General features: G+C 43.2%; 3 protein-coding genes across 3 annotated transcripts in view; 1 reads left to right on the plus strand and 2 right to left on the minus strand.

Moving 5' to 3' along the window:
- The window catches only part of LOC117022754 (acyl-coenzyme A thioesterase 1), a 36,811-nt gene extending 24,274 nt beyond the window's left edge, over positions 1-12,537 (minus strand). The window contains exon 1 of the mRNA XM_033106859.1: positions 12,274-12,537. Coding sequence (XP_032962750.1) covers positions 12,274-12,512 — 239 coding nt within the window. The 5' untranslated portion in view covers positions 12,513-12,537. The remainder of the gene's footprint in view (positions 1-12,273) is intronic.
- Positions 1-21,628, plus strand: part of HEATR4 (HEAT repeat containing 4) — a 55,152-nt gene that overhangs the window by 32,737 nt on the left and 787 nt on the right. Inside the window, exons 6-16 of the mRNA XM_033106857.1 lie at positions 773-916; positions 3,163-3,324; positions 4,263-4,423; positions 5,047-5,151; positions 7,071-7,189; positions 8,199-8,379; positions 8,928-8,997; positions 9,810-9,999; positions 10,677-10,755; positions 11,555-11,714; positions 13,157-13,215. Coding sequence (XP_032962748.1) covers positions 773-916; positions 3,163-3,324; positions 4,263-4,423; positions 5,047-5,151; positions 7,071-7,189; positions 8,199-8,379; positions 8,928-8,997; positions 9,810-9,999; positions 10,677-10,755; positions 11,555-11,714; positions 13,157-13,215 — 1,430 coding nt within the window. The remainder of the gene's footprint in view (positions 1-772; positions 917-3,162; positions 3,325-4,262; positions 4,424-5,046; positions 5,152-7,070; positions 7,190-8,198; positions 8,380-8,927; positions 8,998-9,809; positions 10,000-10,676; positions 10,756-11,554; positions 11,715-13,156; positions 13,216-21,628) is intronic.
- RIOX1 (ribosomal oxygenase 1) lies at positions 12,865-15,317 on the minus strand. The gene has a single exon (XM_033106858.1). It carries the CDS (start codon positions 15,247-15,249, stop codon positions 13,333-13,335), a length of 1,917 nt encoding a protein of 638 aa, XP_032962749.1. The 5' UTR covers positions 15,250-15,317; the 3' UTR covers positions 12,865-13,332.

Raw genomic sequence — 21,628 nt, forward strand, 5'->3', positions numbered from 1 at the left:
TTTAGTCAGTGCAGGAAAAAGAGGCGAACCATCTTGTACAAACTGGGTCAGATAAACAAAAAGGATTGAAAAAGAGATACTGAGTAAAAGCTACTAGTAGGGAACAACTACAAATGGTGGGAGCACTGAAATAAAAGCTTGATACCTGCAAAGACAGCAGTTAGCAATAAAATGAGGAAGACCTTGAAAACCAAATGGAAGAGCCCTCAAAGGCAAGGAAACCTAATGATAACCACAATCATTAATATTTGAGCCCTTATTATCTTGCCACTTATTTTGCTAAACTTTGTCCAGTTAACTCATTTAATATTCAGTCACTCAATATGGTAGGATCTAGTATTATTCCCATTTTACAAGTGAAAAATCTTAAGCTTAGACAGATTAAGTAACGTATCCAAGGTCACAGAGCTAATAACTGTGATTCCAAACCAGGTATGTCTGATAAAAATGTGCCCTTAACAACTATGTTTTATTGCCCTCTATTTTCCAGATGGTAACAATGAAAAGTTATTTAAGCAAAGAGAGATAGAATATAGGATGGGATTGGGGGTAGTTTTGTTTGGGAACTGACCAAGAGGATGATCACATGGATGATCAGAGAAATAACTTCCATAAGGATCCTATCTCTGGGGCCCTTTATTCTTCTGAGCTAATGTTTTGTTTTTTTGCTTGAATTGTCCTGGGGGGAAGAGGACTTCTTGTCACCTGCTTGTAGCACAATATCTAACCCTAATCAGGTGGTTTTCTTCTTATTTCCCTCCCGGTGGCATAGTCATCGAGTGGCACTATAAGACAATAGAAGGTTTGCTGCGGAGCTTGGCGGATATACATGATGATATTCGGATCCAAGCCATTGTCACATGTGCCACAGCTGCTTTAGAACGGCCCCGGATTGCTATCAGCCAGGGGGACTCAGGTGAGAGCCAGACAGACTGCTTAAGAACACTATGGACAGGTTTCCCCCACTATCCGAAAGCAGAGCGTTACTATGAAACCATTTGTAAGCCGAAGTGGTGTAAAGTGAAGAATTATCCCCCACTTCCTGAAAGTTCCCGTTATGCCACTTCGCTTTTACAGAAGACCTGCATTGTACGGTAATGTCTGTTTTTCATAAAAGTGAAAATCCTCTTCAGATTTCCTTCAGTTAGCGAAAACAGGTACTAATACAGAATTGTAATCTACTGAGGAGCTGTTTTAACAAGACACAGAACCCAGATAATGGAAACTATAAATGCTACTGGAAGGACATAAAACCAGCTGACTCTTAGGTACTTATCTCTTAAGTGCCCTCTCATATATCACCTTTTATGTGACGCCTGGGCTGACACTTTTTCCTTCTCTGGGGCTGGTAGCATCCCAATATTATTCCTGTTCTAATATTTGTCACTCTGTCATAATTATGTTTACTTCTCTGCCATCCCTACCAGGCAAGGAACTCTTTAATGGCAGGGACTAATTTTAACTCAACAAAATTGTCAGGTATTTAAAGTTTCATTTCACTCATTTCCTGTCTATGGAGTTCTAGATATGGGCATTTTCCCTCCAAGTTTTCAAATTTGCTGCTCCCTCTGCTGGAAAACTCTTCCTTTCTCTCTTCACCTGATTAACTTCTATACTTGCCCTTCAATTTTCAGTTAAGGTGTCACCTCCTCTGAGGAGTCTTCCCTGCCCCCCCACCCAGACTTGGTTTGGTGTCCCTGGTATAAATGTGTCCACACATGTACATTAAAAAAAAAAAAAAGTAACCACTTATTTCCTTGGGTATTAAATGGGATGATGTATTTATAGTGCCTGGCACAGAGAAAACCTTTAATAGGCAGCAATAGATATTATAATCTTATTCCCAAATCTTCCACATACTTACAAACCACACCTTTGTCTTCCCCCAGAACTACGCCTTTCCTGTGATCTTTCACATGCGCTGGGTGTCTAGATTTTGATTTGTCTTATTTCCTCCCCACACCTTCCCCCGCCCCCCAAAATGATCTTACTCATTACTTCTTGAAATACTCAATTGACTCCTATCATTCCCCTATTTCCATCTAGCCCCTTCTTAACAGATGGCATAGAAGCGGAGTAGAAAGGACAGACTAGAGATCCTCAAATCTTAGACACAGGCCCAGCTCTACCACTTCCTGGGAAGTCAGTGAACTCTGAGTTTCAAATTTCTTATCTATAAAATGAGGATAACTGTGGACAAAAGGTTCACAAAACCCTTCCCTTTCTACTTGAGAATTAGAGCTTTAGTTAAATGCCTCCTTTTTGCCCTGATAACCTGATAAGAACAGAAATTATCTTTATAGGCAATATTGCTTGTGATAAAAATGAACCCTGATTGATCAGTTACATTTGGACTAGTAAGAATTATAAATGAAATATAAATCCAAGGGGGCACCATCCTTTGGGTTTCCATGACTTATAACAGGCCTGCCCTTTGGGGACCCTAGAATTTTATCTACTGAGTTATAAGAGATACTAACTCCTGTGGAATATAAGATTTGTATCCAGAATGGATTCCATGCTCCTGTGCTGTCCCCAGAAGGCTCCGTGGAATGCTATAAAGCGGCCTCAAGAACTCTGGCCCAAAGGAGTGCCTGATGCTGCCCTGTTGGCAAACTGCTCCCATTCCATGTCCATCTGAAGATCGGTGCTATGTGTGGCCTATGATAGTCTTGTGAGTCTGATTGTTTAAACCAAGACTCCTGAAATGCATATATTTCAGGTGAGCTCTGCAGTAAGGTTGGAAGACTGAATGAGATGAATATGAAAACACTATATAAATGGCAAAGCACTACCTAAATATAATTGCTATTATTAAAAATGCAAAAATCTATAGGGTAAATCGGTTTTCATCACTCAAACTAATGGTGAAGGTCACCATAGCCTAGCTGGAAACATTCTTCTTTGGCTTGAGTATAGCTTTTTAGAGGCCAGATGATAAAGCCTGGGAACTAGCATATCCAGCACAGAAGTGAGCCACAAAATCCTGCGCATTGTAAGGGCTCAGCTAAACGCTAATGAAGTAGCGGTAAGAACCTGCAACTGAGACCGAGGCCGGCCGCCATGTGGCTATGGGAAGGAAGCTGTGTTTCCGAGAAAAGCAGGCTACTAGCACCCTCTTCCCTAGCGCTCTTTTGATCACAGACGAGGAGACTGTGAAAGCCCCGCCGATCCAGGACTTGCCAGAGGTCCTACAGCCCGCCCTGGAGGCTGCTCTTTGTGACAAGAATGTCAATGTGCAGGTGGCAGCCGCGCTATGCCAATACGCTCTACAGTCACATAATCCCCGTGCCCGGGACATCATGCAGACTGTCCTTTCGAAGGGTGAGTAACTCCATTACTTCTGACCTGGGGATACGGGGTAAAGAGAGGACATCTTACCATCAGCTTTTCCTAATCCTTTCCTCTTCACTATCATGCTCTAATGTCTACCGTACTGGGTTTGTGTTTATGTTAGAACATTCAAAAATTACTTTTCTTACTAGGTACTTTTACAAAATAGATACACTGCCACCTAGTGGTACCTGGGCTAAGCGTTTCATAGATGGTTCCATTTACTTAGAAACCATGCCCTTTCACCCAAGTATATTTTCTTTTCATTGAAAAGATGATGTAACAATATCAAAGAATACTTCCAGAAAATTAAAAACTCACCACTTGAACATATCATGCTTCTATTTTTGCACATTAATTTACAGGCGTTGTCCACATGCATACTTGAATACAAGCACAAAGTTCTTTCAAGTGATAAACCTGAGGTGCCTAACTAGAATACTAAGAGATGTGCCTATTCCTCGTCTGGGGGCTGGGGGAGGGGAAGGAGGAGGGGGTGGAGATAGATCGGGACCACTGGCTGACTGGTTGGGCCTTCTGCACAGACACTCAACTTGTTCCGTCTGTCTTACGAAAGCTTCTATCCACTCCAGACTTTCCCATCTCTAGGGGGAGGAACAACTGTCTCTCTCAGCCAGGCTTTACTGCTGGCCTTACTCAGAAGTGCCTTACTGCTGTTAGCTAACAGGAGTAAGAACTTTTTAGGATTAACTTTTCAAGTTAAGATTTTCAGTCTATATTTTACCTTGATATGATCCATTTAAATAAGGTTTAAATATGGGATTGGATTTCTAGACTGAGAAGAGCACAGGGAAATGAGTTAACCGGCAGTTAACTCACAGGGAAGTGAGTTAACCAACCCGAAGGCTGTTCTCTCTGCGGGGAGATCAGGTCGCCATCCAGGTCTCCTTTTTTCACCCCCGTGGCAGGTGACAGCGTAAATAGCTGGGCTGCAGCTCAGTGCTTGGCTCTGGAAGGTGCTGCCACTTACCCCGTGATTAAGAAGATCCTCCATCAGATGTTTAACAAGAAGGACGAGGACACTGAGCAGCAGTCCTGCCTGCTCCTGAGCCATCTCAGTGGGAAGACAGTATGTGTCCATTACAGGGTCAGAAAAAGAAACCCAGTTTGGGGGAACAATTGGGTCTTTGAGGTCAGTGCATGTAAGGAATCAAAAATGCAGGTAGGATGATCTCAAGCCTAGGTAAAAGTGGACCAAGTGTGGTTGAACTGGGGTGTAGGTGTGTATACAGGGTTAGAGGAACAACAGCTAGCTGAGAGGAAAGTGAGAAAAGCAGGTTGCAGATGGCTTCTGTGTATGCAAGAAGAGTTGTGATGTGTAGAATCTGCTTCTGCTATAAGTTTACCCTGGAAAACCACAGACCTACAATTGTGTTTACTTTCAGCAGAAACGTGAAACAAGGATTGAGGCACATACAAGTCATTTTAGGGGTAAAAATAAAGTCAGGAAGAGAAGGCCCTGGTTTTCTGTTCAGATTACAAAATCTGTACTTTGTTCCCTGATTCATGATCCCTGCAGTTAATTAGCTTAACGGAAGAGTGCTCCATATTTTATAAACCCACTCTGTTAGGGATGGGTATCTCATGTACTGTGACATTATGTTGGGTGCCATGTTAGGATGGAAGTTGTTTGAGGTTCTAGCATTTCTAAAAGTGATAATGAATATCCATACAAATCTTCTATTTCCTCAGACCCTAATTCACACCATGCTTGCTGTGGAGCTGAACAGCCATCAATGGAAGGACCGGATTATGGCCTGCCGGGCTCTCTCGCGGATCTGTGGAAATGTCTGTTTGGTAAGCCTCCTCTTTCTGTGTTTCCAGGACAGAAAATCTAAGAAAAACTGGGCTAGGGAGACTTTCCACTTTTTGCTGCTATCTGGTATCTCATTCTTGCCAAACAGATTTCTGTCCCCCACATTGCTACCTTTTACTCCTAACCCAGAATTACCTTCAAATGCCAACATGTCTGTGACTTAAGCCACAGCTTATCAGCGTGGTGGCGGTCCACAAACTGTTTATAACCCACCCACAATGAAATAAGCAAAAAGCCTGAGTTTAAAAAATTGTATAGTAATTTGACATAGCCTCAATATCATTGTACGATGTATCAATGACATTTTTCTTGCTCAAAAATCGGTCCTTCGTCACAGATAGTTTAAGCACTAACTTCAAGTACCCAACAATCCAAGTACACTGGTGTCTTTGTTGGCTGAGTGTTCAGCACACATACAGAAGGTATACAACAGTCCCTACTTTCAAAAAATGGACAGAGTAAGACTAACATACGCAAATGAGTCAAGAACAAGTGATACATGTAAATGTAAGGTACTCTCCTCAACTTTTCCGAGGGAGGCTAGTACGTGTTGAACTTACCAGTTCAAGTTCTATGAAGGAATGTGGGGTAACTGAGCGACTTGGAGAGAACTGAAGGGGGACTTCCAGACAAAGGAAACCCTGACCGTCATGTAGGCTTTCACCTCATCTCCTTCTCGCCATTATTTTTGAATCATCTTCGTGTCCAAATGGGATTTTTCGCTTCTTCCTGTGTCACTGTATCTTTTCCTTATAACACTGAGTATCTCCAAAATAGCCCAGGATGTTACCATTCCCTAAGAAGTGAATACTCTCCACTCTTTTGACCCTCACATTTTGATGTGGGAAGCACAAAATATGGCCACTTAGTATAATCACCTGAAGACATTTTAGTCTGAATTAATTCTGCCTCAACTGCTATTGTACCCTGCTGCTAAAGTCCTGGACCAGTTCAGCCATCACCCGGGAACTTGTGAGAAGTCCCAAATGTCACCTGGGTCAACTCAGTCAGACTCTGCATTTCATAATATCATTTTAACATCCGATTTATTTACACATTCACCTCCTCAGGATTGCCAACTGAAAGTAAAGATATGTAGAGCAAGCAGGGGCTGGAGTAAAGATGAGAACGTCAAATCAGACTGCTGGAATTAAGAACAGCGGTCTGTCCATCGCTCACTCATCGCAGTTTCTGACCACATCCTACACGCTAGGCACTAGGCTAACACTGAGAATGCGGATAGTGTGTATTCACTTGGTAAATGTTCTAATAGCTATAACAGAAGCAGTTGTAAGGTGTTGTGGGATTTTCCTATGCTTACAGAGGACAGAGGAGAGTTCACTGAGATGCTTTTTGAGCTAAATCCTAAAAGAAAAGTAGAAAACATCAAGTACTACATAGGGGTGAAAAAGGGAGTTTTCAGGCAGGGAGAGTAGCGTGGACATTCACACAATCATCAACTATAACTGTAGTAGTCTGTGTCTTTTCCTTTCTCAGAGAAGTACTAGTAATACAGGTGGCCAATTGTCCTGGTTTGTCCAAGACACAGGACTTTTAGTATTAAGCCCAGGAAAATCCCAGGCAAACTGGGATGAGTTGGTTACCCTATTAATAATGTGTCACCTTCAAATATTAAGTCTCTCAAGTACAGTTACATTGGCCCCAACACAGTACAGTTTAAAACATGAGCTTGGAAAACAGACCTAGTTCTCCAGCACTCAGTCAGTTAACCTTGGGCAAGTAAGTAAATCTGAGCCTCCATTTTGTCATCTGTAAATAGTAATATCTGCCTCATTGTATTGTTTGGGAGGATTAAGTGATGGGTAAAAACTCTTTGCACAGTGCCAAATACAAAACTGATGTTCAATAAATGGTAGCTAATCATTACACCTATTTACAGGATATAAAACATAAGTTGATCCAGCTGATGTGGAGTGACTGGAGTAAGGACGTAAGACAAGCAGCTGCCCAAGCTCTGGGGCAAATGAGTCTTGGGAAAGAGGTGCATGACATGATCAGGTAAACCTAGTCAACGTAAGACAAAAACATTTCTATTCTTAAGTGCTCAGGGGCCCTTGGGAGCCAGGCAATTAGCATTCGTTGAGCTGCTCATTTGTATATGCTCAGCATTGTACTGGGTTCCACTGCAGGATTATTTTTTAAAATAAAACAAAAAGTTAACAGAACCTGCGGACAATAATGCGGTCAAGAATCGAGTGCCCACTAAATGTCTGAAAGAGTCCTGTGAGGACTGAGTCCCAGTTGTTCCAAGATTTGTGCCCGAGAAGCTGCAAGCCCAAAGAACACACCAGGTGGCTGAGTGTGGAACATAGGTTTATTGAGACTTAGAGACCGGGGAGAGTCTCCAGTGGCGGCCGTCCAGAGGGGTAGCGCTCTGCACACAGGCAGAGAAGCGAGGTGATATAGGTACAGCAAACAAAGCACATTTTGTGAGAACTATCTGGCAGGCCCTGCTGGCCTACTCCCATACACTCAACATCCCAAGAAGCCGGGAGACCTTGACTGCTAGCCTGGTACGGAATTGGCTGTCTAATAAGCAGCGTTCCCGAAGAGCCAGGAGACCTTGACTGCCTGCTAGCTTGTGACTGTGGGGCAGGCCCTAACAGTCCAAAAGTATGACATGATTTTGATTATACAGGCAAAATCTAGTAAAGTCAAGTTTAAACGACGATGGATATGACTATGTTTGCAGAGAGGAAAAGACATTCCAAGTTGGGCGCCAAATGCAGAAATGAGCATGGCACACGCGAAGGCAGTAAAAAGAATTTGACTGCAGTAAGGGGTGCATGTTGAAAGTTTCCTTTTAGTCATTCAACATAGTTTCGTGCCTAGCACATGCTAGATAAACAGGGATTCCAGTCAATAAAACAGTTGACATAAGGCCAATTAGGAAAGGATAGGAATGGATAATGGAGAGCCTGTAGAGATTGGATTTCATCATTAGTGCAGGGTCGGGGGTGGAATCACCAAAAGTTTGAGGGAAAATACAAGCACCTATGCCTTATAGAATCAAGCTGGGTCAAGGAAATTCCCAAGAGCGTGTGGAAGCCCTGTCCCTGATTGGTGCGCTTAAGCTCATGACCGCCAAGCTTCTGCCAAGCTTCCTGGACTGCTTCTCTGATGACTTCATGGCAGTTCGGCGGGCAGCCTGTTTGGCAGCAGGTGCCCTGCAGATCCGTAATACGATGGTGAGTCAAGGAAACATTTCCATCTTACCTGATTAACCAGAAGAGGGCATTACCCTGAGCTTCCCTTGTTGTACATAATACACTCACCATTCTGTGGGGACATAGAGAGATCAGAACCAGTGAAGGTGAGGGGTATATAGGCCACACCAATCAGTTAGGACCACATTTAGCTCCCAGACATCCCACCTCACTCTAGAGCGCATCCCTGAATCCTGTTCTCACCTCAGTTGTGGACTTCAGCTTCAACTCCAGGGAATGGAGTTATAATCCCATGTTACTAATATTAGGGGAAAACCTGATGTAGGTATTCAAAAGCCTGCATGGCCATACATAGACCTGTGAGCTGAGAAAATCAATTTACAGGTATAAGATAGTTCAGGTAACATACTGTGTGTGCAGGCTAGTGCTTCAGGCTCCAGCTCATTTGTCACTAGAAGTAATATGTCATTTTTTAGTTATAGTACATTTTAGAGACAAGAGGGGTCCCTGTCTCTGGTTCATTCTTGCTCTGGTCCACTCCATTCAACTCTGCCTTTTATCTATCCCAGGTTCTTAAATGCCTTCTGAATCTGATACAGAGAGATCCTTACTGGAAAATCAAGGCCTTTGCCATTCGAGGTATGACAGAGTGGCCCCAGCAACTCAACCTTAAATACGTTCCCACATGCTAGTAGAGATGATCCCCACTCTCTAGGAAGGGGGCGGAGTGTAAGGGAGGGGTGATCACACCTGCTCAGAAGTTCCTTAGCTGAGAAAGTAGATTTTTTTCTTTTTAATTTTTAGTTAAGGATCCTGAGTCCAGGTCAATGTTAAACTTGTTAAGGCAAAGGGCTGACAAGACAGTCCCTGTTAACTGTCTCGTCCAGTTCCAAGTAGGTATCCACTGTTGAATACACTGGCTTTCTCTGGAGGTTTCAACTATAGGACTCTGTAAAAGTCAGACCACATTCAAGATGGTTACAGACTTAAAATCCTGCCCTCAAATCTTCCTAGCTTCCTTCTAAGGATCTTTGGCATTATTTCTCTTTGACAGTCTTTGGCAGGTCCCCAGCAGAATCGGCCCTAGGTAAACCTGTGAAATGATTGTGCCTCCTTTCCCCATCACCCTGCTTTGACTAGGCTGGCCTTGAGTTATCTGTCCTGTATCTCATCCCTACATATATAGGTAAATTGGCAAGAATGGGATGAAACACCCCTCCTAGGAATCCTTTGGAGATAATGTCCTACTCAAACTTATCCCTGAAATTCCAATGATGATTATCATCTAAAAAGGAAGATACAAACAAAATAAAGACTTGGTTTAGCATTTGCAGTAATTAATACAGCCGGTGACTGCCTATACCTTATTATGGAGGCCATTTCTGGAGGCTAGGATATAGCCAGCTCATTCTTAAGTGACAGTGGAACATGCTGCCCTCTCATCTCTGCAGCTTTGGGACAGATTGGCCAAGTGAGTCCCCAGCTGACAGACGTCCTGCTCTGGGCTATCCACTATGAAAAGTCACCAGGTGTGCGACTAGAAGCTTGCCGTAGCATCCTAGCCCTCAAACTTCAAGGGGATCGGGTCAGGGACACCTTCCTAGACGTGCTGCTCCTAGAAAACCATGATGCTGTTGTAAAGTAAGCACTAAATCTCTGGTTCCTTCCATGATCTGCTGCACTGCCAACTCTCCACCCTTGTTAACAGAATATATCCCTGCCTTTCCAGGCTGCCTAATAGCTGTAAAAGCAAAAGCTCACCTGGGCCAAGTAGGTGACATAAAAACTGACCTAAATTAGATTGAAAGTCAAGCTTATATAGTTCACGCACCTATTCTCCAGGTTGTTTTAAATTATTCATTATTCAACTAACATTTATCAAGTGCCTACTGTGATAACAGGCTTTAGAGTAAAAAAGACCAGGGTTTGAATTCCAGCTCAGGCCTGCATTGCACTAGCTATGTGAGCCTCAGTAAGTTCAACTCTGAGCCCATTTTTTTCATATAACAAATGCAGATGATAAGTCTATTTTATAGGTTTGTGTTAATGACTAACAAGATAGCGACATCTTTAGTACCTGTCATAAAGATGTGCAATAAATGGTACCTATTAGTATCTTCAAATATATCATCTCAAAAACTACACAACATCCCTACAAGCGAAGCATCATACCATTTTTGCAGATAAGGCTCAGCAAAACCGCATAGCTAGTATTAGGATTTAGGATTCTTGTCTGATTCCCAAGTCGTTATTTGCCAGCCCCATGCTTTTTTTTAAGGATGGGGAGAACAACCTAAGAAGTCCTTCTTATCTTTCAGGGAAATTCACCAGGCAATGAAGGTACTTAACTTAGAAGATGAAGGAAACCAAGAAATGCATCAGAAGATCAAGAACAGGGTAGATAAGTGCAAGCTGTGTTTTCAAGAGAAAATTCAGGGCTCTCACGAGTTCTTCAGACCCCTTTTCCTCCTAAGCATGTACATACTCTTTTCCCCATCACAGAAATACTTTCTACAATCCTAGACATGGATACCGTATCATTTGAAGATACAAAACATCTGTGCAAGATAGGATTATAAAATCCTATTGGTAAAAAGACAAAACAACAATCCTATTAGTTCTATCAAGTAGGCTTCAAAATCAGGGTTTGTTGTTTCTGAAATATTGTTTTCTTCCCTTCCCATTTTCTCCCCCCCAGCCCCTACACCCAAGTTCTTCATTTTTCTTTCGCAGATAGGCATAATAAAGGAATGAGGGATTGGAGCTGGCCTCCTAGGTTTTCTTTTAACTTTTAAATTTTCCTTAGTTCCTAATCTGGGCTCTTTCCCCCAAAACAACAACAACACTCTAGCTGAACAGGTGGTTCTAATTTTTCAAAGTTATTAGAGGAGATGAAGGAATAGAAGGAAAAGGACTTTAAATATGTAAAAGATTCTTTCTTCATATAATTATCAAAACCAGCTTCACACTAAGCATTTCTTAGCAGATTCCTTTCATCATGCCCAAAAAACTAAAGTAAATTTTTCATTAACAGGTGTAAAAATGTCCAACCAGTATCACAAGAGAACAACGCTCTCAGGCATTTATGTACCACGTAATACTGATAAGGATGATGCGATAAGTTATTTTATTAATGCTTTTTGATGATTTACAGCCTAGTGCAGTTGTTTTTTTCAACATCATTTGTTCAATCTAGATTCAAACACTAAACCAAAAGGACTTGCTGACGCAGAAAATATTCAAGATTGAGTCAGAAATAAGAAAAGTGAAGGAGGAAGCAAAACATGTTTACTTGCAACCCAAAGAAGGGCAAAAACCACTGAAACTCCATACTTTTCTTCAAACAACTTTTCAGGGTAGGTTTTCTAGGGTTGTCTTATGCCTTAACTTTTAACAAGCCTTTTTCCAGGATCTGGATGTTTCGGACTAGCCGTGAGCCCTACAGGATGAGAGCCAGCTAAGGCTAAATCTCCTTTCCTTCTTGGGCACCATCCTTTCAGTCTTCCTGTAATTTTTCTTCCTGCTCCCCTGTCCCCCAGATTTATTTATTTGCTATTTTGTCCCTTAAAAAAAAATGAGGGAGTTATATTTGAACTGATTTGAAAGTTAGGTAAAAAAATGACATATTAGAAGAAAGTTAAGCATAAAACAAAACAAAAACTACTGTAAAAGCACCCCCAAAAAAGCCCTGTAGGCTTACCCTTTGATAGTGGTTACCTCTGGAAAGTGGGGTTGTAGGGAGAGCTATCGTTTTTATTTTATGTACATTTATAGTTTCACTTTAAAAGAAAGACTTTGTAAAGTTCTCAACCTTATATAACTGAACCTATTAGTTATGGTGATAGGATCTTAAAAGTTCCAAATGAAACCTAAATGATGAGGTGCAGCCCTCAAGCTGTGCCAATATATACTTACAAAATCTGTGTGCCCAGGCGTAGCAGCAGCCTCAGGTCATTCAGCCAGCTGCCTACCAGCCACCACCCCAAACCCAGGTCTTCTGGTTCCAAGTCCAGTGCTCTCTCTGGTACACCAGGCTCTTTTCCACCAACCATGAGAAAATTCACTTGCCAGATATGGGGAAGTTTCTTCCAACTGCCAGAAAAAAATGAGAGTGGAAAGTAACTTGAACACCAGCCTTCCCTCATGGCCAGCATACTACCATGATGGCTGACTGAGGCCTATGATAGCACAACTAGGAGACATGCTGCCTGCCTCTTTGGGAGCTGCGCCAGGCACTGATGCAAGCAAGCACTGAGCAAAAACATAACATACTCTTAAGCTCTATCATAACTTTTCTAATAGGATTGTGCTGTTTGGGGTTCAAGTAGCATGATTAAAATGAATAAATTTTAAACCCCTCAAGTTATAGAATTGGCCCCAATCCTACAACTACCCCAATTTACCTTTCATCTCAGCCATTATAGATTTTCCCTATCTTCCTCCCCCCTCCCACATTCCTTCAAGCCATGCCACATTAATAATCTAGCCTTAAAAAAGGGAAACATTCTTTGGCATTTTAATAACTTTTCTAACATTCATACAAACTCACAGTAACAAACAGGATACTGACCCCAACCCTCCCCCAAACTGATGAAAGAGAACTCAAATGAAGGATGCAAATTCCAAATAAAAACTTCTAATGTCTCAAGCAGAATGACACAGCAAGTGCTACACAGTACACGAAAGCCTGAGGGTGATGATGAAGTTGGTACTCTGAAATGATCAGGGATCAAGGTTACTTCTGCAGAAACAGCTCCGTTTTTCCACCTTCAACTTCTGCTTTTACTTTTGCGCCTAGATGAGGTGGTGGTTCCTAGAAGACCATCTGAACTCTGTGACATTGAAGCAGTCTTAAAGGTAAATGTGAGCTCACTGATGATTATCAAGGTAAGAACGTGAGTTTTTCCAAAAACAAGGTAGTGGTGGTAGGAATCACACTACTGCCTTGTTTCCAGCAATCAACAAGAAACTCCTTCAGGTAAGAGGCATCTTGGTGAGCAGCAGCCCTTTGTCATATAACATGGTTGCCAAGGAAAGTTGTTCCTCCACACTGTCACAGGGTAGGTCCCCTACTCTCACAAACTCTGGATAGGAGCGGAGCAAGAGTTCCACAGCGTCAGCTTGCTGGGGGTATATCTCCAAGCACTTGGGCTCTTCCAGATGGTAAACGCGAGAGTTTTCCACTGTATAATAGAGAAACAAATGGTCTCCCTCACCCACCAGCCGAGCTATCCCATCCTGAAGCATGTGCACTTCTGTTTCTGTTGTCAACTGGGCCCCCACGTTCACAGGTTCTCCAGCCTCCCAGCGAATTGGGAGCCCATAAACACTTAGTGCTCTCTCCCTATCAGTCAGCACAGGAGGCATAGAATCGTGGATAAAATCTTTGGCTCGCTGGTCAGCCACAGCATCGACAGGGGCAAAGTGTCCCAAGCGGGCAACCAAGACCCGCACCTTCTCCATGAAAGCGGTTCTTCGCGGATCCTTGGAATCCGAATGCTGGGCCCCCATGTAATCCATAAAGTCTCTGGGCAGACCCCTACGAAACTCCACGTTTTCTTCCATTGCAGCCTGCACTGCCAGAGGCAGTACGGCCTCCAGGAAGTCGCCCCAGGTATTGCGCTGGTACGTGGACAAGGTGAGGTGCAGAGAGTGCACTCCATCCTGGCATTCGGCTTGGTGAATGAAGCCCCGAGGAAAATAGAGCAAATCTCCAGGTTCCAGCACGGTCTGCAGCACCGGCTCACCGAGGTCGTCCTGGCTGAAGTTAGGGCTGGATGTCAGGGCCAGTTCCTCAGTCGGGACGCGGGGTCGGTAGACACGCCAGAGTTTCCTACCTTCCAACTGTAGCACAAAAGCCTCTATGTCGTCGTAGTGGGGGGCAAAGCCCTGCGAGTTGGGGGGCGTGAGGTAAACGTTGGAGCCTGCCATACTTCCAAACTGCTCCTGGAGCACAGCCAAAACCTGCCACACGGTGGTCGAGAAAGCCTGCGGACAAAGAAGGCGAAGGGAGCAGCCGGCCTGGTATAGGGACCAAGCGGCGGAGGGCAGGGCGCGGCCTGGCGGGTTCAAGGTCTCGCGCTGCCCGTTTAGGTAGCGCGCGGCATCCAGGTGCTGGCTGAACTGCACATCCTCATTGCGCAGGATGGAGTCCAGATCCGCCGTAGAGAAAAGACCCTGGTAGTAGGTGTGGTCCTGCCGCCGTACGAGCACCGCCTCCCGCTCCCACAGACGCCGGTAGAAATGATCGGGTGGCATGGGAGCGATGAGCCACTCGAAGAGGCGCGCCGCCCGCCGCCGGCTACTGGGGATGCTGTTCAGCTCCGCCAAGACGCGCTGTAGCGGCGAGTCCCAGGTCAGCTCCCCGCCCGTGCTATCCACCTGCGGCCCCGACAGCGTCGCAGGGGTCACGGACGGTGGGGCAGCCGCCAAGTGCTGGGCAGAGCACAGCAGGGCCGAGGTCTCCGCCACGCGGGTGGGTGCGGCGGGCACCTCCACCAGGCGCGCGGTCTGCGCCGAAGCCGGCACCAGGCGCGATGGCGGGGTCTGCAGAGAGCGGGCCGCGGGCGAGCCTTCCAGCAGCTCTGCAGGACCGAGTTGGCCGTACGGCTCTTGCCGAGCTGCATCTGGGGTGGCCGTCGCTCCACCAGGCAGCGAGTCCCCGGGATCGTCCACTGTTGACTCCACCCTCGAGTCCTCCGAGTCCTCGCTTGGCAGCGTCTGGGCCCTCAGCGCGGCCATGCGGGACGCAACACTTCTTCTCAGCTGCCTTCGGATCTTCCTGGGCCTCAAGGGCAGGGCCAGCACTGACCCGCTATGTGGCTGCGGCTGGCGCCGGCGTCTCAGCCGCCCGCGCCTCAACAGCCCTGCACCAGCTCGGAGTCCGTCCATGATCCAACCCTCCACGGAACCCGGCGGCAGCAAGCGAGACGGGCGCACGCACGTTGCGGCTGCACTGTACTCTGGGAAGGGGGCGGGCCTCCAGCCGCCTCAGGGTTGGCCACGCCCACCACCCTTCCACCCGGAGCCTTTCGCTTGCTGTGTGAGCAAAAGGTACCTGAATTTAAATGCCTGGCTTCACGTCAGGGCGGCGGAGTCCATGCAAAATTAACAAGGATTCCATGTTTACAGGGCAATTTAAAAATCAAGTTGCTGGGGACTTAAAGAGAAAGAAAACTGGCTACTTCATTCCTTCTAGTCTTTCGCATATTGCAGTTACCCAGGACGTCCTCATTTCTGAAGAGCATGTTATGCAGCAGTTTTGCACAGAAAGTGCACAAATCTTGTTTTCAATGAACGCCTTCAGACAAACTTCGAGATTTCTTTCAAACCTTGGGTCCACCAGGCCCTCCTTACACTGCAGATGACGTCATCGATTGACGCCCTATGTAAGTTCCTCTGCCTAACTTCTCTGTGTCCATTACAAATTCTCACAGTCGTTGCCTTCTCTCTGAAAAAGCATTTATGAACTTTTCTACTTGCATTATTGTTATCTGCCCTTCCCACCCCTTCTAGGATTTTGTTTCATTAGCTACAACCCTGTTTCCCTGAAAATGAGACCTAGCGGGACAATTAGTTCTAATGCGTCTTTCGGAGCAAAAATTAATACAAGACCTGATGTTTATATTATAGTATACATTATATTTTACATGATATTATATTATACCAGGTCTTATATTAATTTTATAATATAAGAGCAGGTCTTATATTAATTTTTGCTCCAAAAGACACATTAGAGCTGATTGTCCCGTTAGGTCTTATTTTTGGGGAAACACGGAACTTCTCTCCAGAATCTTCAATCTCACCTCTGAATTTTAAATCGATCTCTTAAATGTGGATCTCTCATTTAACAGGCACTGTGGTGGGGCATGGGGGTGCCATTGTTAAGAACAACATGGTCACTGTCTCACGTAACTTTGTTTTGTCATAAAGATTACTTGTTTTTATTTGAATCATTTAAGATAAATTCCTAGGAATGGAATTGCTGAGTCAAAACGCAAGATAATTTTTGTTATTATTGATAGGTTTCATCAAACTCCCTCCAAAAAAAATGTACAATGTTGCAAGCAATTATGAACATATTAGAGTACATGGCCTCTAGGGCCTTTTCTGTGGTTCTGTTTCTCTCAGTACTCTTTCTCAGTCACACTTTTATCCAAACACTTGCCAAAATTTTTAGATTTTATCCCTACCCATGTGTCACATCCACCCTTTTTTGTTTCTCACGTGGTCTATTATAGTGGTCCTAAACTGGGGGTGATTTTGCCTCCCCAGGAAACACTTCGGTTGTGGGCTGACGGGGAGATGTTATAACATCTAATGGACAGAAGCCAGAGATGCTACGAAACAGCCATAATGCAAAGGACAGCTCCCACCCCCCAATGCATAATTATTGGAACCAAAACGTCAGTAGTATTGAGGCTCAGAAACCCAGGTTTATTGTGTCAATGAAAGAATGTCCAGAATATAGAAAAGTCTTGTAAGAGTTTATTTGAGCCAAATTTTGAGGACATGCCTGGAAGCAAGACCTCAACGGATTGAAAAAATACTCTGCAGAATGGCAGTTTTGCAGCTTATTTTATACATTAGAATTAAAGGAGGAGATGTAAAGACAGTTATATGAAATCCATTGGTGGTCAATTAAGGAGGCGGGACAAAGCAAAGTGGGGAAATCTCTAGGACTGAATAAAAAGCAAAATGGAGAAACACTTCTTTTACATTGGTGGGTACAGGATAGTTAACATTTAACATTTACAGGCTATAAAGTTGGAATGCAGGAAACAAGATAACAATTAGGAGTTCTATGGTCTTGTGTTCTGGTGAGGGGGGTTGTGCCTTCCAGGGGTCTAGAAAAGAAAATTACTCTGACATTTCAAAGGTATGTTATTGTAGATGCATAACAATGGACAGGGCTCACTCACTTAAGGTAAAGGCGGAGTTTTGCCTAGATGGCGACTGCCTGCCATGGTCTGCCAGTTAGGAATTTATGATCAAAACATCCTGTGTGGTTACTTTTGGTCACTGAGCTCATCAGGTCCACCATGTAGCGCCCTAATAGCTTATCAAGTTTATTACATAGCCCCTTTTCTTTCGCAATTACAAGTAGCCTTTCAACTAGTCTCTTTAATCTCTCCCTATGCCAATTCATAACACAGGTAGATACAACATTAATTTTATCAAGTTGTGGCCCCAAATGTGCCATCACCCTAATCAAAATCCATCTGTGCATCCCACTGAGCACTGCAAGCCCTTCAGTTAGGTACTGAAGTCAAATAGTGTTACAGCCTTACCAGCCACAGCTCCCCTAAATATTACTTCTACAAGTTAGACTATTCGCTGTTCCTTGCCTTTGTTCTTCTCCATACCTTTATTCATGCTCTTCTCCTAAATGCTGTCTCCCAATCATCTTTTGTCAAAACCCTTATTAAAGTCCATTTTACATTCCATCTCCTCCCCCAAAGGCTCTCCCATCTTTCTAATCAAGAGAACTTTGACCTTTTTACCTGAATTTAGCACATTGTGCCTATATTGTGGGATTATGTACTTGTCATATTTCTTCCTAAACTTTCTAGTCTATAAATCCTTCAAGGAAAGTGTTTCCTTATGCCTTTTTTCTCTTGCTTTTAGCACACTGCTTTTCACACAGAAGGTGCACAGGAAAATGTTTACTGGGAAACACCAACCAGAATTTAGTCCCTCCCACTTATATGTGGCATTAGCTCAGTTAGATTATTCTCTCAGGTCTCAGTAATCTCATCTGCAAAATGGGAATAAAAATTGAACCTACTTCTTAGGGTTGTTGTGAGGATAGAATAATGCATGTAAGGCACTTAACACAGGGTTTGGTGCAGAGCTAAACACTTAAAAAATGGTAACTATAATAATTTATGGAGCAAAGCCCTTTATGACCTATATGATGACTTGTGCGGCACTGGCCTACTTCAGAGGAATTAGGAATGGGAGAGGCAGAGAAGTTCTTGAATTGCGCAGTGACCTTGTGGGAGGGGGAGATTAGATTATTTTTGCATATGCCCTGTAGAAGTTTGAGTAAGTTGGGACCATATCTGACAAAGCCTTTGTGTGAGGTACTGCTCTGCTCTGCACAAAGTTACCTGGCCAAGGGCCAGAGTAGGGGCTGAAACCAACTGATGTTTTCCTTCCAAGTCCTGTGACCTAATCTAGGGCTGCAACATTTGGAGGAAGGGACAGCAGATGGGAAGCCCTCTTCCTAATTGATAACGTAAGCGGTATGTGTGCTGGCACGTCCCTGATATCAGATGCCCCGGGTCAATAGAAGCTTTAATTGCCTTTTCTAAGAGTGGTTTTCAGTATACAACGGACACATTTTTGCCGCGAACTGGGGGATGAGCTGTGCTTCTCTGCTCTCAAAGCAGAGAGATACTGTGCTCAGCTCAAGGAGGGCTACACATTTGTCTTTTCCACACCCTGTGCAAATATCTCCTCCTCCCAGTCTTTCCTGTGACCTCATCCTTTTCTTTCTTCAACATTCAGTGATTTCCTCAAAGAATATTTTTGTTTGTTTGTTTTCAAAGAATATTGTGGCTGACTGTCTTCTAATTTCCCTTGTGAACTGGGAGGCACATTTTGGAGCCTGACTCATCTTAAATTTCATCACTTTTCCTGTGGCTCTATTTGGTTCTCACTACAAAAACAGCTATTAATAACCGTTTTCAGAAGTACAATTTAATGGCATGGAATAATGCTCTTACTATATCATGAGTGGGAAAGAAGCAGACAATAAATACTACAGTAGGATCCCACTTGGGGGATATGTATGTGTGTATCTAGTCATACATGCTACTGAAAAAAGTTTGGGAGTCTTTACATCGCAAAATTTAACAGTAATTACCTTTAGGTGATGGGATTCCAGGTTAGTTTTATTTTCTTCTTCTTTGTTTATATTTATGTTCTGGGTTTTCTACATTGAACATGTATCGCTTGTGCAATTAAAAATATGGTGTTTTTTTAAACCACAAACTTTCCCTAACTCATCTCATTTTTCCTGATCTCTAATCTTTGCTTGCCTTGCTCTTCTCTTTTCTTTTAAAATCAGTGTAATTCCCTTTAAACAAACAAACAAACAAAAAATCAAAGGAACTTGACATTAACATTATCACTGGTCTTTTTGTCTATAGTTTTGCATTTCCAGAATGTCATATAATTAAAATCATGTGTAGCCTTTTCAGGTTGGCTCTTTCACTTAGCAATACTTATTTAAGGAAGTTCACACATTTTTTTTGTGGCGTGATAGCTCATTTCTTATCTTTGAATACTTTTCCATAGTATGGATGTACCACAGTTGGTTATTTCCACTCACCTTTCGAAGGACATCTTGGGTGCTTCTAGTTTTTTGGTGATTATGAATAAAGCTGCTACAAACATTTGTGTGCAGGTTAGACTTACTTTGTATCATGACTTCATTTTTTCATTTCAAGTATAATATTCAAAGAGTATAATAAAAATAATTGATAGAGGAATATATCTTGAAAGTCAAAATTAAAATGAAATGGTCCATTATAATTGATTTATCCATTTTTTAAAAACTAATGAAACACAAGGTAATAAATAATAGGTTGGTTCTTATTATTTAACTAGCATGCAATAGAACATGTAGCTGAAATTATGTTATTTGTGAAATAAGAAATATAAGAGGCATGGTATTTCTGCAAATGTGTGAGTGGGCATATATCAAACTCTGGTATTAGGCATTTGAAATTAATTAAAATAAATAATCAAATATAAAAATCAGAAATAATCCCATTAAATTCATAATAAAATTTTTTCTATTTATTTAACAGAAGAGGTATATATATCTATATGTAGATATATAGATATGATACACAATTTTGATACATTCTATTTTGCTTGATTCCTATCAAAAAAGAAAAATGTGCGGTGCATTTATAATGCTGCATTATCAGGAGAGCCCTTTTTTGACTAGGCATTAAGTGAGAACTAAATCCTTCTTTTATAATTTTATGCATGTGATGATTAGAATTTTCCATAAACTAGCTTCTGGCCCTGTATATTTCCCTTTGTTTTTCCTCCATTACCAATTCAGTGTGGGGCACCATGGGACATGTTCTTATCAACCTGTGTCACATCACCAGCTTAGTGGGCACTGTGGACGGTAGGAGATTTTCCTGCGAGGCAGTCTTTTGTCAGGATGGCTAGCAGTAACCTGACCAGTGACACACTAGAGCAGGCAGGACCCCTGTCCCGGGGCCTCAGCGTTGGCGGGCTCAGCTCTGACCTCCGGCCACGTGCCTCCTCCTAGGACAAAGAGTCTGTGGGGCCAAATGGGCATGCCCGACTAGCACACATACCCTGCCTTGTAGACCACACTCTCTGGGTAACCAAAACTCTGGAATTCCTTGCCCGTTTTTAGGGCGAGGGTGAACTGAGCTGTCTTCCCAGAGGGGTCAGCATTGCAAGCATGTGTACACTTAGACTCAAAGTGGAGCCAACAGGGCTATGTGAACAGAGCTTGGACATGTAGTCTGAAGTGTTCCCAGGTGTATGTGTGAGGTCCTCACAGTGTGGAATGGGGCCGGGAATGGAAAGAGATGGGTGGACTGTGTGTAGGTTGGCTTTCCTATGCCTCCATGTTCTGGTAAAGAACTCCAAAGAATCTAAAAACTCCCAATTCAGGCCTGATCTCCTTGTCAAGGTAGATGATAGAATGTATTTTACTTAACAGTTTGCTGGCTTGATGTATAATATTTAAGTATTTAGTCCTGGTAAATGGGCTTCCATACTTTTGCCCTAAGCTAAGAATTCATGTGGGAATGAGGCTATCCCTATTATTATTCCATGGAGTAATACAGAAACTTGTATTGATATCAGAACTATTGAGACTCCTGGGGATGCTTAAACCTAGGTACAAGCTACTCTGGCCATCACTTCATTGGCTTAAGGAGTTGAAATAGAGTAGTGCTGTGTCCCCCGGGGCTGTTCACCCTGAGTGAATTCACCTCCTTAACACATCCCAGGAATAAGGCTCTTTAGTCATAGCTACAAGCGTGCCCTATAGTTGCTGCTATTCTGCATAGTAATAAAGGCATAGGAAACAGAGGCTGACCCTAAAGATCACCATACAGATGCTCAAGTCTTCTTGGGTGGGAAATTCAGGTGTGTTCTCCACATTAGGCTCCTGACTGAGTCAAAAAAGGCAGGTCTGGAACACATAGATTCTATTTTCTTATGTATCATAGTAGTTCATAGAGCTGTTCTGATAAACCATAGCTGA

Source organism: Rhinolophus ferrumequinum, chromosome 6 (assembly GCF_004115265.2).
Source record: "Rhinolophus ferrumequinum isolate MPI-CBG mRhiFer1 chromosome 6, mRhiFer1_v1.p, whole genome shotgun sequence".
NCBI classification, from domain to species: Eukaryota; Metazoa; Chordata; class Mammalia; order Chiroptera; family Rhinolophidae; genus Rhinolophus; species Rhinolophus ferrumequinum.

Coding starts and splice junctions, on each gene's coding strand:
- RIOX1 (XM_033106858.1), bottom strand. CDS start 15,249: ATGGACGGACTCCGAGCTGGTGCAGGGCTGTTGAGGCGCGGGCGGCTG.